Source organism: Bathycoccus prasinos, assembly GCF_002220235.1.
Source record: "Bathycoccus prasinos genomic : Chromosome_4".
Taxonomy (NCBI): Eukaryota; Viridiplantae; Chlorophyta; class Mamiellophyceae; order Mamiellales; family Bathycoccaceae; genus Bathycoccus; species Bathycoccus prasinos.
This window is the reverse complement of record NC_024005.1, coordinates 830,278-845,476: the sequence shown is the minus strand read 5'-3', so window position 1 is coordinate 845,476 and position 15,199 is coordinate 830,278. Positions and strand designations below refer to the sequence as shown.

Sequence of the window (15,199 nt, the reverse complement as noted above, 5' to 3'; positions counted from 1 at the left end):
AACGACGAAAGTCGTCGACGAGTTGAAAACGAGACGATGACGCCACTTCGTTCGTTCGCATTTCTTGCGTTTCTGATGGTGTTCTCGTCGACGGGTACCACTCGCGCGGCGATGGAGGAGACTACTAATCTCATCAACGACCCGTTCCAGTCGACTTCTTGTCTAGACGCGCAAATGTATTGCGAACAAACAATCACACCGGCCATCGAGCAAGACGGCACTTTGACGCAATTTTTACGCGACGAGAGGAAAGAAGCAAAGCGAACGGAATCGTGGGAATCGATCGTTCCCGAGGAGCGAATGAAGCAGATGAAAGTGCCGGAGACTTTAGCGCTCGGTACGTTTGGTGTTGGTGTTGGTGTTGGTGTTCTTTGCGTTCGGATGAGGAGTATTCTCACTGAACTCTCTTCCTTTTCCTTCTCTTTAACTCTCTCTCTCTCTCTCTGTTTTTCGCTCTCGATGTACTGACGTTGTTGTATCTTTCACCAGGATGTTGCCTACTTTTCGGCGAGTGCGCTTTGGAATCCGGCGAGCGGAACGAGAACCGAAAGCTCGGCGCGCGCGTGCTCGAAGAAGCGGCGAAATCGAAGGAAAAATCTGAGCAGGTGCCGGAAATTACGTTTTTGACGGCGAATGCGCACGTGTGCGCTGGGAGGACGAAGTATCCGTGCGATTCAGAGCGAGTAAAGTTATTTCGGAAGGCGAGTAGGAACGGGTTTCATTCGGCGGCGTTGACCGCGGCGGAGATTTTAATCACGAGGTACGGCGGGGAGTACGCGGACAAGGAAGGAGCGTGTGGTAGTAAGTCTGCGACGACGGGAGAAATGACGTTTCCGGAAGCGAACGATCCTGCCGATGCAGTCGTCGCGAAGAGTTTGTTGAAACCGTTACTGGCGACGAGTTTAGATAAAAAAGCGAAAACGCGTTTGAAAGAGTTGGAGAAGATCGAAGAGACGTTGATTGGAGGAGGAAAGTTAGAGCCGGACGTGGCCATGCAAATGGCCGACGTGGTCGTAGATATAGGTTTAAAAATTCTAATAGGGGTGTGTGTGGTGTGTGTGGTGTTCAAATTTCGGGAGACGCGGTTGGTGAGCGCGGCGTTTGCGTTTTTGTGCAAAATCACCGGCGCGTCGGCGGTTCGTCGATTTTATAGATTCCTTCGGGGCGATTTCGATGCGAGCGCAAGGGTGAACGCGGGGAGAGCCGGGAGCAGAGCGGAAATGCGAGCCGAAGCGAAACGCATGGCGAAAGAATTGTACAAGAACGGGAAGAAGAAAGAGACGTGAGTATTATATTTAGCGTCGTTTTGTTTTGTTTATTTAGTATGTTGATTCACTCCAAACTCATCAAGACTCGTCCGGCGACATCAAACCAGCGGCTGTTAAAATCGATTCAAACGTATCGTCGTCGTTTAACGTGACCTCGGGCACCATGTGCTCGAAATGCCTTTCAATTTGGTCTAAAACCAATCTTTCGTTTTCTCCCAACAACAAGTTAAACGCCGCGCCTTTCTTACCGAACCTCCCGGAACGACCGATTCTGTGTAAGTACGTTTCGAAATTCGGCACGGACGGGTTCTGATACTCCACCGGCATGTCGTAATTAATAACTAACGTCACCGTGGACACGTCCAACCCTCTACTTAACACGTCCGTGGCGATCAAAATCTTCGTTTGACCGTCTCGAAACTCTTTAATCACTCGATCGCGGTCTTCGTTTTGCATTTGTCCTTCAATCGCGGTGCATTTAAATCCGTCTCTTTGCATGCTCGCGTGTAATCGTCTCGCTCCTTCTCTCGTTCTCACGAAAATAATCGTTTGCCCAATCTTATCGCAAAGCGGAAAAATCTTCTCTTTCAATAACATGTCTTTCTGGTCGTTCGATTGTACGTTCACTCGGTACTGTTTGATCACGTCCAAGGACAACTCGTGCGCCGGCAAGAAAATCTGGTTCGCGTTGGGCACCACTTTCGTGGCAAACGTCTTCACAGCCTCGTTAAATGTCGCCGAAAACAACAACACTTGCCAATTTTTTGCGCTCATCTGTAAATGTTTCAAAATTTTCGTCGAGTCCACTCTGTGTCCGTCCGTGCCTAACATGTTGTCCGCCTCGTCAAAGACCAAGCAGTTTACTTTCGAACAGTCCAACTGTTTCTCCCGCATCCACCGCAACAACCTCCCCGGCGTTCCAATCACCACCTGCCCGTTAATCTGTTCTTTGTTATACCCGTCGTATTTCGGATCCGCGGTACTCGCGATCGAAATGTTCGTGTACTTCCCCATCCTTTGCATCACGCCGACGTTTTGAATCACCAATTCTCTCGTCGGACAAATCATCAACCCTTGCGTCCCGGGTTCGTTCACGTTCACCCGACTCAAAATCCCGAGCGTAAAACACGTCGTTTTCCCACTCCCGTTGTGCGCTTGCGCGATTAAGTTTCTATGCGGCGGCGTTAAAATCATAGGTAACGTCTCCGCTTGGATCTTCGACGGCTTCTCGAACTTCATCTCCGTGTAGAGACCTTGCAAGAGTTCCGCGGACAACCCGAGCTCGTCGAAGGTTTGCGCCGAGGTGTACTTCGAGTTCGGGTCCGCGACTTTAATAATCGCCTCGGTTTCAGCCTGTATAAAGAGAGAGAGAGAGAGAGAAAAAGAGAGGAAAGAGTGAGCAAAATGTCATCGCATTCGTATCGAAAACCGCCGCGCTGCCCCTCTCGAGCACATCCGACTGATGATCGGAAGGAGAAAGTTGTCGCGCGTCTTCTTCTCGAGACATCACGCGTGCATCGATCTAAACCCACAAAAAACAAACGAGAACGAGACGCGCGACATAAAGAATCATTCAAATCGTACCTCCTCGTCGGCCCAGCTTTTCAATTGTCCGGTTTTTAAACTCAAATCCGGCGCGTCCACGGTGCCTTCTTTCTTCGTCCCCAGACGCAAATCCTCGCCTTTGGCTAATTTCTCCGCCACTTGGGCGACTTCGTCGAGGTGCGCGCCGGCTTTGACGTCCTCGAAACCGGGTGGCGGCGGTGGGGCGACTTCTTTTTCTTGTTTGTTTTCGCTCATATCTTCGAATAGTCTGCTCGAACAGAGTGTTTCGCGTCGTTTAATCAAAGAGAGTCTAATCAAACAGAATCTCGATTAAATGTGTAATTGGTAAAGAGAGAGAGAGAGAGAAGAAACACGCGTTTAATCTCTATACGATCTGAGAAAAAGAACGCTCGAGTAGAAAAGCACTTCTCGAAGTCTCTCGTTTCAGCAGAGTTTTAAAAAGTAAAAGAAAAACTAAAGGAAACTCTATGTAACGTCAACAAACTCGTACAACAAGTGCGTTCTTGTTTACTAAGAAGAGAAAATTGGTAAGAGAGAGAGAGAGAGAAAAAAACACCATCTAAAAATTTAGGGTTTAAGAAAGCCAAAACCCTAAAACCCTTTCCTTTCTTCTCTTGGGAAAAACGTCGACGTAATCAGAGATAAAGACTGGAAAGGGTCCTCGTTAGTAGCACTCGTTGAGACTGCTCGTACTGCTTGTTTTTTCCACGACACAAACGCAGAAACACAAAAGCAAACGAAGAAGGATTGTTTTTTTTATACGATGGCAACAACATCTGCGTCGTTTTTATCGGCGCGCAGCTCGAGTGCGAGCGCGCGTGGGAAGACGTGCACCTCAAAATCATCATCATCGTCCTCGAGAATTACGTCCGAGCAAACGCATCATCGTTTAAAGAAGACTACGAAGAGGAGCACGACTAAAACGACCAAAATCAGAGCGGTGATGACGCCGCCAGAACAACAACGCGTATTCACGCGAGATTTAAAACGCCCGGACGAGAACGGGAGATACGGCGGCGTGTACGGAGGAAAATACGTCCCGGAAACGCTCATTCCAGCCCTTCTCAATTTGGAACGAGAGTACGAAAAGCTGAAAACGGATCCCGCGTTTATAGAAGAGTTCGACCAAGTCTTGAAAGATTACGTCGGGAGAGCGAACCCGTTATACTTCGCGGAACGCTTATCCGAGAGGTACAAGAAACCGGACGGATCTATGCCGCATATTTATTTCAAAAGGGAAGATTTGAACCACACGGGTGCGCATAAGATCAACAACGCCATCGGCCAAGCGATATTGGCGAAGAGGATGGGGAAGAAGCGCATCATCGCGGAGACGGGCGCTGGGCAGCACGGAGTGGCGACGGCGACGGTGTGCGCGAGGTACGGGTTGGAGTGCATCATTTATATGGGCGCGGCGGATATGGAGAGACAGAAGTTGAACGTGTTTCGCATGCGATTGTTGGGCGCGACGGTGACTCCGGTGAGAACCGGGACGAGCACGTTGAAGGACGCGACGAGTCAAGCGATTCGAGATTGGGTGACGAACGTGGAGACGACGCATTACATTTTGGGCTCCGTGGCTGGTCCTCATCCGTACCCGATGATGGTCAGAGATTTCCACTCGATGATTGGTAAGGAAGTGAGAGAGCAAGCGATGGAAAAATGGGGCGGGAAACCGGACATTTTGATCGCGTGCGTCGGCGGCGGGTCGAACGCGATGGGTTTGTTCCACGAGTTTGTGAACGACGAGGACGTGCGTTTGATTGGCGTGGAAGCTGGCGGAGAAGGTATTAATCTCGGACAAAAACACGCGGCTACTTTGACGTTAGGGAAACCCGGAGTTTTACACGGTTCGTTTTCGTATTTGATCCAAGACGAGGAAGGCCAAATCATCGAGCCGCACTCAATTTCGGCGGGTTTGGATTATCCAGGCATTGGTCCGGAACACTCGTTTCTGAAAGATTTCGGGAGAGCTGAGTATTACCCGGCCACGGATCAAGAGGCGTTGGACGCGTTCGTCTTCACGTCGAGGTTGGAAGGCATCATTCCGGCGTTGGAAACGTCGCACGCTTTGGCGTACTTGGAAAAGTTGTGCCCGACGTTACCGGACAAGTGTAAGGTTGTGTTGAACTTTTCCGGGAGAGGCGACAAGGACGTCACGCAAGCCGCGAACTTTTTGAACATCTCCGGCGAGGTTGACATTTAATTTTAACAATCATTTAGTTTGTTTGTTTTTGTTGTTTGGGCGATTGAGTTCGGAGAGAGAGAGAGAGAGAGAGAGAGAGAAGCGAAGAGAAGTTTGAGAGATACTTGTATGTTTTGTTCTTCATTTTAATACAAAAAAGATGCTCAAGTTGAACTAAATATGTGTTTCATCTCCTCCTTTTTACGCCCAAACGTCGTCCTCGTTATCGATGTAATCGTCTATGTCGCAATACGCCGGTGGCGTTTCGAACGTATTTCTTGCCGCTACCGCTCCTCCGCCGTCTCCTCTATTCTTTTTATTTTTCTTCTTCAACAAATTTCGTCGTCGAAAGCCGTCAAAGTCACCCCACCCGTCGTTCCAAATCGACCGTTTCTTCTCCGCGGCTGATTTCTTCGCCGCGCTCATGGCCGCATTCGCCGCTTTCAACTCTCTCTCGGCTTGTTCGAGCTCTTTTTTCGCCGTCAAGGCTTTTTGGTCCGCTTCCAATTGCTCTTGGAAATCCACCGTTTGCGACTCTTTCAAGCGCTGCGCGAGGCGATCGTAGTTGTTCCATTCCGCGGTTTTCGCTTGATGCGTTTTCGTCGCTTCCTCCCACGACGATTTCTGTGGCTTGTAGCTTTCGATGGTATATTTCACCTCTTCGTATTTTACGCCAGTAGCGGCGGCGCACGTGCCCAAGTTACAGTCGCAAGCGACGATTTTGTTCTCCGCGAGCCAGTCGTTGAAGCCTAAATTCGAGACGTCGTCTCGGACGATCAACGCGATGGCAGTACCACCCACGGATGTTTCAGTTGGATAGTATTCGTTGAAAAACGTCCAAGCTAACGCGTGATCGTCCAAGGGTAGAAATACCGGTCGTCTCGGGTTGTGCTCGTGACCTGGAGCGACGGCAAAAATGTTGTACCCGCTCTTGTAGCGTTTCTTCAAGTCTTCCACAAACTGCCACGTGTTCGTTTTGACGTTGGAAAAGAGCACCGCGGGTACCGCGCGATCATTCAACGCTTCGTCCGCGGCTTGGATAAAGGTATCTTTGTCAGAGTCTTCCACGATCGATAACAACGGGTATCCACCTTCTAAAGCTTTCTTGTAGGAAATAGAAGGAACGGAAACTACGTCCGGCAACTTGCCGCCTCCGGCGTAATCCGGGACGGTTTGGTACTCCGTTTTACCTTCGTTCGTGGAAATAGGGGTGGATGCCCATCGCGAGCCGCATCGATTGGCAAGTTCGCACTCGCTTCGCAATTCGGCGTTGACAAAACCGTTACCACCATTCGCGGAGAGTTTTGCCGTGGCGAACGAAATCATGCCTCCCGGCGACGAGAAGTAGCCCGAACCTTGCTCGGAGTATTCATCGGTAATTCGACTCGCGTCGCGCATTTTGAACGGGTTGCCGGAAAAGACTCTCGCTACGCCGGGTAAGCGAAGCGCACGCATGAGCGTCGCCGATTCTTTGGCGACCGTGGCGACGTTTTCAGGGAAGTTATTCGCAAAGACATTCACTGTGAAATACAGAGGATCCACCGTTTGTTGGTCGTATTCAGTCTCGGAAGACGATGCAGACGGCGCTTCCGCGTCAAACGGTGATCTATACTCGCTCGGATTCGCGCCCCAGTTTCCTCCTCCACCACCACCACCACCATCGTCTTTATTCTTTTTCTTGAGCAACTTTCTTCTCCCGAACAAGTTTGAAAACATGCTCTTCTTCGGCGCGACGTCCGCTTTCATTTCCGCATCTAACATTGCCAGTTCTTCTGCAGATAAAGCCGCATTTTTATAACTTTTCGATTGAACGATTTCTTCAACGACGCCATCTTTCAAATCAACCTCACCTTTCAACGCGGCGTTCGTAACTTCGTCCACGGAAATGCTCCCGTCCCCGTCCGTATCCATCTTTGCAAACGCGCCTTCATTCACGACGGCAACGTCTATACCATACGCGGCTTGTCTCGGAACTGGGGCCGGTACATGAGCAGCTTTTCTCGGTGCTGGAGCCGGCGCTGGTGGTGGATTGTACCTCTCTATGGGTTGGTATCGTCTCGTTTCCTTCGTCAACACGTCCCACGTCAACGTTCCGTCGTCTCTCAATCCGAGCACCTCTTTCTTCTTTTCGCTATAAAATCTCAACCATGTGCTCACGGCAAGTCCACCCGCGCTCATTTGTTTCTTCATGTCTGAATCTTTTTCGTCGTCGGATAACTCGGCCGACCACTTGATTGCATCCGCGACGCTCGTCGACGTCGCCAACGCTCTCGTCTCCCTCTCGCCTGCGTTTTCGTAATCCTCTCTCACGACGGGAAAGTTCATCATCGGCGATAACGATCCGTACTTTGCGTCAAATCTGCACGAGTAATGTTCCACGTACGATTCCAATAAGTGTCTCGTCTTATCCGCGCAACTCGCACCTTTCATTGTCCCGGTCCATTCTTTCTTCTTCTTCTCCATGGAATCCTCGAAATCTCTTTTCAGCTCCGCCGCTTGCTTGTTAAACAAAGCCTCCTCGTATTTCTGCCTCACGTCTTCGGACAACACCTCATCGATGGACCCTTCTCCTAACTGCTCGTCCAACTTATCAAAAGCGCTCTTCGCGTCCTCGTACTCTTTAATCGCGTTATCGTACTCTCTCGGATTGGAGTACGCGTCGTCCAACGTTTCGTCGTAGCCGTCGTGCGCGGGAAACGAATACGACCTCTTCTTACTAAACGGTTTCGAAACGTACCTCGACGCTCTCACGCTCGCTCTCCCAACTTTCCTCGCCGCGTTTTTATGCGGCGTCGACCCGAACAACGTCGGCAACACCAACAGCACGAAACATATCGCCGCGAACGTCTTGAACAGTTTCGACAGATCAGACCACGCGTGCATCTCCTCGCGCTCTAATCCGTCCGATTTAATCGGTGCTTCGTTTCCTCCGCTTCCACCGGGGAAACTCGTATTCGCATTCGTCGCATTCCTCTTCTTCTTTTCCTCCGCAAGTTCTTCTTCGTGCGGATCGAACGCCGGGCCGACGTGCCATCGCGCGTTCATCTTCGGCGCCACGGAGAAGCTTTTCGTTCTTTCGTTCGCGCCGGTTCGCTGGTTCATCATCGAAAGCAGCGGGTAAGGAGTGTGTCAAGTTGTGTGGTGTTTTGGATTACTCTTGGATTACTTCACGTAGGGTTTAGTGGCGTAAGCGCGCCGCGAAGCGAAACGCGACGAGAAGGTGAGTATTCTTATTCTCTCATATATTACGTTCAGCGATAGGGTAATCGTGGTGCGTATTGTTCATCGACCAGGTACACGTGGGGTTACCGTTTATACTTTTGTTCTTCTTCTTCTTACATTTACAAGTTCAATCGACGATAGCGCTCGCTGGCGAATTGACTACTCCCGCTACTACTACTTCTACTACTTTCGTCGCCGCCGATACTTCTTTCGGCGTTCTCGCCAACGCTGCTTCCTCCAGTTGTTTCGTTTTGTATTTTTCGTTTGTTTTTTATGTCGAGTTTGATTTTGCCAAAGTACGCCTCGGCGTCGCGCCAGGCAGCCGTGCCGCCGTGTTCGCTCGAGCCGGATTGAATCATCTCGCGGATGGCGTCCAGTAAATGTTGGACCGTTTCCACGTCCACGGCTTTGCACGTTTCGATTTCAAAAAAGTACAAGTGTTTGTTCAAGACGTGCGCGTAGAGTCCCAAAGATTCGCCAGGAGAGACGCCTAAAGCGCGAGCGGCTTGGTTGGCAATCTTCAAAGCTTTGTTGAGACATTTTTTGACGCCTTCGCTGTCGCGGATGGCGGTGGATTTGAGCGACCAGAAGAGGTGCGCGCAGTTCGCCGCCGCGGCGCACTGATCGGCTCGGCGAAGCAGACGGTTCGCGAACGTCGCGCAATGGTGGACGAGCGCGTCGCGGTTTTCTTCCTCCAAATGAACGCACGTTTGTAAAGCGCCGATGAGGTAGGTCAAACCGCGGTTTTGCGCGCGCGAATCGGAAGATAATTTTTCGTCGAACGTTTCAAACGCTCTTTCGAAGAACTCGTAGGAAATGTCCGAGAGTTTCGCGCTGTCCGCAAACATGCCGGCTTCGGACCAGGCGACTAAACCGCGTTCGGCGCATCCTGGGATTTCAGAAAACCGTTCCGCGGATTGGTGCGTGATTTGTAACGTCTTCTTCAAAGTCGTTTGGAGATGTTTTTCGAAAATTTCGAGTTCTTCGAGCGTGCGCTTAGGTTTGTCCTCCTCCATCAGTTTTCCGGCGGCGGCGGCGTCTTCGTCGTTCATCTTTGCGGGCGGGTGTTGTTTTCTCTCCTCTAATTCTCGCTCGCTCAGTAACTCTTTCGCGAATCGCATGGACGAATAACACAACGCCGGCAACGTGAAACGCATGCGCTTTTCTCCTCCCGAAAACAAAGTGACTTTCGCGAGTTTCAACAAGTGCAACTGCGAGTCCCAATCGTTCGGGCAGTGAATCTTATGCAGCAACTTTGCGACATCCATTTGTTCCTCGGCAAATTGCGCGGTCTCTTCGTGCCCTTCATCGCCGTCGCTGCTCTTCTTATTGTTGATGTTTCCCCGCGTTTTTCCTCTTCGTTCTTCTCTCAACGACAAAGCGTCCAACAAGTCGCCGCTTCCTTTCATCGGCGACTCCGTGTTCAAATCCGTCATCTCGTACGATTTATTATCGCTATCCCGTAAAAGCGGCGCGATGAACTTGAACAACGTTTCGACCGTCTTCACGTCGCTCAGAGGTTTTTCTGATTTCAAAACGCCTCGAACGATGGCCAACGCGCAGTCTCTCCCGGCCGTTTCCGGATTCAACAATTTTAACGCTTTCGGAAACGCGTGTAAAGACAACGCGACGTCAACCGTGAACGTTTCCAACGGTATCGCGAGTAACTTTACGAGCGCAGAGACCGCCCTTTGATCGCGAATGTATCTTTGTGGTGACATGGACAAACGCGTTTCGTCTTCGCTCGTCACGTTGTGCGCGTCGAAGGCTTTCGCCACGCCCAACAAAACTTCGTTCATTTTATTCACGTCGTTCGGATACTGCCTCAACGCGAAATCCGCGATGGAGCTGTATATCTGCACGATCTCTAACGCGGACATCTCCCTGTTTTCGTTCGCAATCTCTTGCGCGCGGTTCAAAAATATTTTCACGCAATTTTTCTCGTCAAACTCCGCTCTTCTCGTCGTTTTTTCTTCCTCGCTTAAATCGGGTTCGTCTAAATACAAAGACAAGCGCTCGCTCAAACTGGTAAATATCGCGGACATCTGCACCGTTGGCTTTAACGAACACACCGCGGATAAGAAATCATCGCACGTCGCTAAATGATACTCCGATGGAAACGCTTGCGCCAAAGCAATCATTAGATACGGCTGCGCCACGTCGTCTCGGCAATTCACAATCTGCTCCAACACTCGCGGCAACACGTTTTCCGAATACGTTTCAATATCCACGCCTTCCAACTGAGATAATACGGTTAAGTTTTTCCCGACAATATCTCGCAATTCTAACCGTTCTTTTTCTCTCCTATCTCTTTCCAGTTGCGTGCTATCGATGATACCGCGAGACGTCGCAAATTGCTGGTGTTGCTCGTACCCATGACCGCTTCCGCTCCCGTACGCCTCGCTGTTGTTTCCGTGACCTTCTCCTTCCCCTCCTCCTGTGCCTCCTCCTGCTGCTCCTCCAGGCGTCGCCGTTCCACTTCCACCACCACTTCCGCTTTGTTGTTGTTGTTGTTGTTGTTGTCTGTTAAACCTTTCCATCCTCACCCATAACTTATTCATCTCCGTAAAATTACTCAAAGTAAACTCGATGGAATCCTCCACGGTGCCTCCGCCGCTTTTCTCCAACTCGTTCCCAGTATCCGGCAACAACCCTCTCCCTTTCACCGTTTGCGCTAAATACGCTCTCAAAAACAACCCGTGCACGGGATGTTGACACCCTTTCGCCATCTCCACCAAATCTCTCAAAACGTCCTTCGCTTTCCCTTCTCTCGATTCGACGTACACGCACCCGACGCACACCAATAAATACAAGCGCGGAAGCACGTTCCCGGCGTGTTGCACTAACTCGTAGAGTTCCATCGCGGATCTCCCGTGTTTCTCTTCTTTATTCACGAAAAACTCTCTCAAAAACTCCAGCTCGAACGCGATGTTGTGCCACAAATCGTAATACCGTTTCGGCGAGAGTTGTCTCGTGCGTAACTCGCCGAGCATAGCGGAGGCGTTTTTTAAGGAATCTCGCAAATTGTTCTCCTCGATCGCTCGTTTCATGTGGAACGCGTGTTTCTTGACCACGGATAAAGCGTCTTCCAGCCACACGTTTTGTTCTCTGTTTTCCGGTGACAGACGTTCCTCTTCTTCTTCCCTCGTCTTCCTCGCGGCGTACAGGTTTTCCTCTTGGATTTCATTTCCACCCGCGCGATGATTTTCTCCCGCTTCCCCGTCATCTGCTCTTCCTCCTCCTCGTAAACTCTTGTTCTCGTTCGTCGCAGCTTGAGCGCTGCTGCTGTTGTTGTTGTTGTTGTTGTTGTTGTTGTTACCAGAAGCGAAGTAATAATACTCCGCGGCAGAGTTCGTCGCCGATAAAGCGCCCATGAAGGAGGACGAATCCATCTTTACGTTGTTGTTGTTGTTGTTCTGAAGAAAAAGAGAGAAAAAAGGTTCCTTAAAAAGTATGCCTTCTAAGAGTAAGGAATAAGCACTTACGAGTAAGGAATAAGCACTTAGAGAGTCAAATTTGAGTCAGAAATACAGACTTACACCCTAAAATATTAGTACATCTTCCTTACTCGCGAAGAAAAAATCTGAAGCGAGCAAAAAACCAAAACAAGAGATACGAGCGCTTGCTTATAATACGTTTAATACCACTACTACTCTATAATAAAGAGAGTAACAACACTAAAAAAGAAGCGAAATGACGACGACGTTCACCGTGGTAAACAACAACTCGTTTTTGTCGAGTTTAGGAGGAGGAGGAGTATTCTTAGGAGGTGAAAGAGGACGACTTTTGATGCGTTCTCGTTCGCGGGGAAAACATTATTCGATGAGGATGATGGATAACGAGAATAAGATGAAGATGAAGACGACAAAGACGACGACGATGATGGAAAACACAAACGAAAACGAGCAAAAAAGGAAAGTGAGAAGAGAAAGAAGCGAGAGGAAAAGGAAACCGAGCGTAACCTGCAAAGCAACAACCAACGCCTTCCAAAACAATCACGTGTTTTCAGCAGCAGCAGCAACCGGAGGAGGAACAACCAAGCTATGGTCGGGAAACCCGAACGACGTGTCTCTTTTGGCCATCCTCCGATGCATCGCGTTTACTTTATGGACTTTTTCGTTAGCCGTCCCTTTGTTTCTTACGATGTGTGTGATCTTTCCATTTTGTTACTTTTTGGACCGAACTCGACGATACGCGTTATCGTTCGTGAACGACGTGTGGGCGATATGCTCGACTTCGCCGTTTGTGAAAATCACCGTCGAAGGTAGAGAACATTTACCGAAACAAGACGAACCGGCGGTATACGTCGCGAATCACGCGTCGTTTATGGATATTTTCAGTTTGTTTCACTTGAAACGACCGTTTAAGTTCATCTCCAAGACGAGTAACTTTATCATTCCAATCATCGGTTGGAGCATGTTTTTAACCGGCCACGTCCCTCTGAAACGCACCGACCGAAGGTCGCAAATGGAAACGTTGAAGATTTGCCGAGAGACGTTACAGAAGAACGGTTCCGTCTTGTTCTTCCCAGAAGGCACGCGATCAAAAGACGGAACCATGGCAGAGTTTAAAAAAGGCGCGTTTTCCGTCGCCGCCAAGGAGAAAGTTCCAATCGTTCCAATCACCATCGTCAACGCCGGCGGAATAATGCGAAACGGTAAAGAGTGGATGTTAAGAAAAGGCGAGATTAAAGTCATCGTCCATCCAAGAATCGAAGCGAGCGAAAACGCGGACGAGTTGTGCCAAAAAAGCGAGAACGTTATCAAAGAAGCGCTCGTGAATAACAGTTAGAGAGAATGTTTATCATCATTAATGTCGCATTATCATCGACGCGCTTTTGTGTCTTTTCATCTCTCTTCTCACTTTTCGCTTCATTCTTCATTTTATGTAACAACAACACGCAACGACACCGACACCAACAAAACACACAACGAAAACAAGAAAGGGGAGGCGAAGCGATGGTCGACACCACCTTTACAACCACCTCGTCCTCCTCTTTCTTCTCCTTCTTTAATACGAATACGAATAAATCTTCGTCAGCTTCGATTGATTTTCTTTTCCCGACGGGAAAAATCCAATCGGGAACGCACCTTTGTTTTCTCTCGATGATGCGTACTATTCTCTCCGTTTTGACAGTTTTGGTGGTTCTCTTGAAACTGAAACAAATGTGGAGCGTGTTCTTGTTGAAGAGAGGTGGGATAACGACCGTTATAGTGAGGAAACGACGGCGTTTGAGTGGATGGGTTTTGAGTGCTCAGACGGAGAAAAAAGTCCACCTGTTGGACAGGATTGAACGATGGTTGAGAGAGAGCGACGAGAGGAGTGACAAAATTGATAATGATGGTAATGGTAATGATGATGATAGTAATAATCGTCGAAAGAGGATATTCGGCGCGACGTCTTCTCTGGTCACCGGCTCGTGTCCGTTCGCGCACGTCGGCGCCAGCGACGCCGCTCGCAAAATATTGCGAGAAGGCGGCACGGAGAAGATGCCGGCGTATTCAGCGTTTAAACGATTCGCCGGGAACGGGTTGTTCACGTGCGCAAATGCGGAGGAGTGGCGGAGGAAACGCGTGGAAGTTTTGAAGGCGTTTGGGAGAGTCGGCGTGGGGAAGTTGAGGAGAGTCGCCGAGAAGAGAGTGAAAGAATTGGTGAAGGAGATCAGAGAGGAGATTAAGACGAAGAAGAAGAAAGGAGGAGAGAAGAACAATGATGATATAAAAGTAGCGACGGTGACGCTGTTACCTCTGTTGCAAAGAGTCGCGCTGAGAATCACGTTTGAGTACTTGTGCGGGATATCGATGGAGGAGGCGTGCAAGAGGAGGAGCGCGAAGAAATTGAACGACGACGATGAAAAGAACAAAGACTGGAAAGTGATTGAGACGGAGTACTTGGAGTGTTCGACGATTTTGCGACGCATCATTCCAGCGCGAGCGCGCTCGATGTGGATCATTTCTGACTTTTTGTACTACACGTTTTCATCCGTCGGACGAGAAGAGAAACGAGCGATTGAAAAGGCGAAGTTGTTGGCTTTGATTGCGGTGGAAACGTGCACGGAAAATTCGGCGTTGAGGGAGATTATCAGAGGCGAAGCGCACGGAAAACGCGCGACGGATGCGGTTGAGGAAGCGACGACGCTGTTATTCGCCGGTCACGACACGCAAAGCGCGACGATGTGTTGGGGAATATTAGAGCTCATCAAGCACGAAAAGATACAAGAGGAATTGAGGCGTTCGTTGCGCAAGCAGCGACGAACGGAAATAGAAGAAAACGGTGGACGGCAGCAGCATAGGAATAGCACGAGCAACGAGGATGACGAGAGCGAGAACGGCAACGAGAACGACGACGTAAACGACGACGATGCAGACGAGAAGGAAATCACGACTTCCGCGAGCAAACCAGAACTCGAAGCCGTCATCCGCGAGACGCTTCGTTTACATCCAGTCGCGCCACTCGTCGTGCGTCAGATGAAACACCGCTCGATACATTTGGAAAACGGTGTGACCATCCCGAAAGGTACGGCGGCGTGTGTGTGGCTTCACGCGTCGCATCGCGACCCAGCCGCGTGGGAAAGCCCAAACGCGTTCCAACCTTCGCGTTGGCACGATACCATCGCTCCCGCGACGACGACGATCAAACTGAAAAAGCCGGGCAAAAACTTCCAGCCTTTCGCGTCCGGTCAACGCTCGTGCGTCGGTCAACACGTCGCCATGGCGACTCTGAGAGTCGTCTTTGGCCAACTCTTGGAGACGTTTACGTTTTCCGAAAACGCGTCAGAGTATCCCATCGCAGACGAGATGGTTCCGAGCGTCGGTTTTACCGTCACGCCGAGGTTCGGCGCCAGGGTGAACGTTTCGGAAGAAGAAGAGGAAGATTAGTAGTAATAGTAATAGTAATAGTCTGATAGTCTCGTTTAAAGAAACGAGTACAACATATCTTCTCTGTATAGGCGATGAAA

The 15,199-nt window shown here is 49.8% G+C and overlaps 7 protein-coding genes across 7 annotated transcripts; 4 read left to right on the top strand and 3 right to left on the bottom strand.

Moving 5' to 3' along the window:
- Positions 1-36: 36 nt before the first annotated feature.
- Bathy04g04260 (hypothetical protein MICPUN_54058) lies at positions 37-1,286 on the top strand (the record flags this gene model as incomplete). The annotated part of the gene is made up of 2 exons (XM_007513463.1): positions 37-337; positions 490-1,286. The coding sequence occupies 2 exons, from the start codon at positions 37-39 to the stop codon at positions 1,284-1,286; spliced, it is 1,098 nt and encodes a 365-aa protein (XP_007513525.1).
- A 60-nt stretch (positions 1,287-1,346) lies between these two features.
- Positions 1,347-3,068, bottom strand: Bathy04g04250 (predicted protein; the record flags this gene model as incomplete). Its single annotated transcript, XM_007513810.1, has 2 exons — positions 1,347-2,621; positions 2,853-3,068. The coding sequence occupies 2 exons, from the start codon at positions 3,066-3,068 to the stop codon at positions 1,347-1,349; spliced, it is 1,491 nt and encodes a 496-aa protein (XP_007513872.1).
- Positions 3,069-3,597: 529 nt separating this feature from the next.
- Bathy04g04240 (tryptophan synthase subunit beta) lies at positions 3,598-5,040 on the top strand (the record flags this gene model as incomplete). Its single annotated transcript, XM_007513825.1, has 1 exon — positions 3,598-5,040. The coding sequence occupies one exon, from the start codon at positions 3,598-3,600 to the stop codon at positions 5,038-5,040; it is 1,443 nt and encodes a 480-aa protein (XP_007513887.1).
- A 180-nt stretch (positions 5,041-5,220) lies between these two features.
- On the bottom strand, positions 5,221-8,121 carry Bathy04g04230 (unknown protein; the record flags this gene model as incomplete). The annotated part of the gene is made up of 1 exon (XM_007513775.1): positions 5,221-8,121. The coding sequence occupies one exon, from the start codon at positions 8,119-8,121 to the stop codon at positions 5,221-5,223; it is 2,901 nt and encodes a 966-aa protein (XP_007513837.1).
- Positions 8,122-8,360: 239 nt separating this feature from the next.
- Bathy04g04220 (predicted protein) lies at positions 8,361-11,633 on the bottom strand (the record flags this gene model as incomplete). The annotated part of the gene is made up of 1 exon (XM_007513422.1): positions 8,361-11,633. The coding sequence occupies one exon, from the start codon at positions 11,631-11,633 to the stop codon at positions 8,361-8,363; it is 3,273 nt and encodes a 1,090-aa protein (XP_007513484.1).
- A 301-nt stretch (positions 11,634-11,934) lies between these two features.
- On the top strand, positions 11,935-13,032 carry Bathy04g04210 (1-acyl-sn-glycerol-3-phosphate acyltransferase; the record flags this gene model as incomplete). The annotated part of the gene is made up of 1 exon (XM_007513513.1): positions 11,935-13,032. One exon carries the CDS (start codon positions 11,935-11,937, stop codon positions 13,030-13,032), a length of 1,098 nt encoding a protein of 365 aa, XP_007513575.1.
- A 317-nt stretch (positions 13,033-13,349) lies between these two features.
- Bathy04g04200 (predicted protein) lies at positions 13,350-15,119 on the top strand (the record flags this gene model as incomplete). Its single annotated transcript, XM_007513361.1, has 1 exon — positions 13,350-15,119. One exon carries the CDS (start codon positions 13,350-13,352, stop codon positions 15,117-15,119), a length of 1,770 nt encoding a protein of 589 aa, XP_007513423.1.
- Positions 15,120-15,199: the final 80 nt, after the last annotated feature.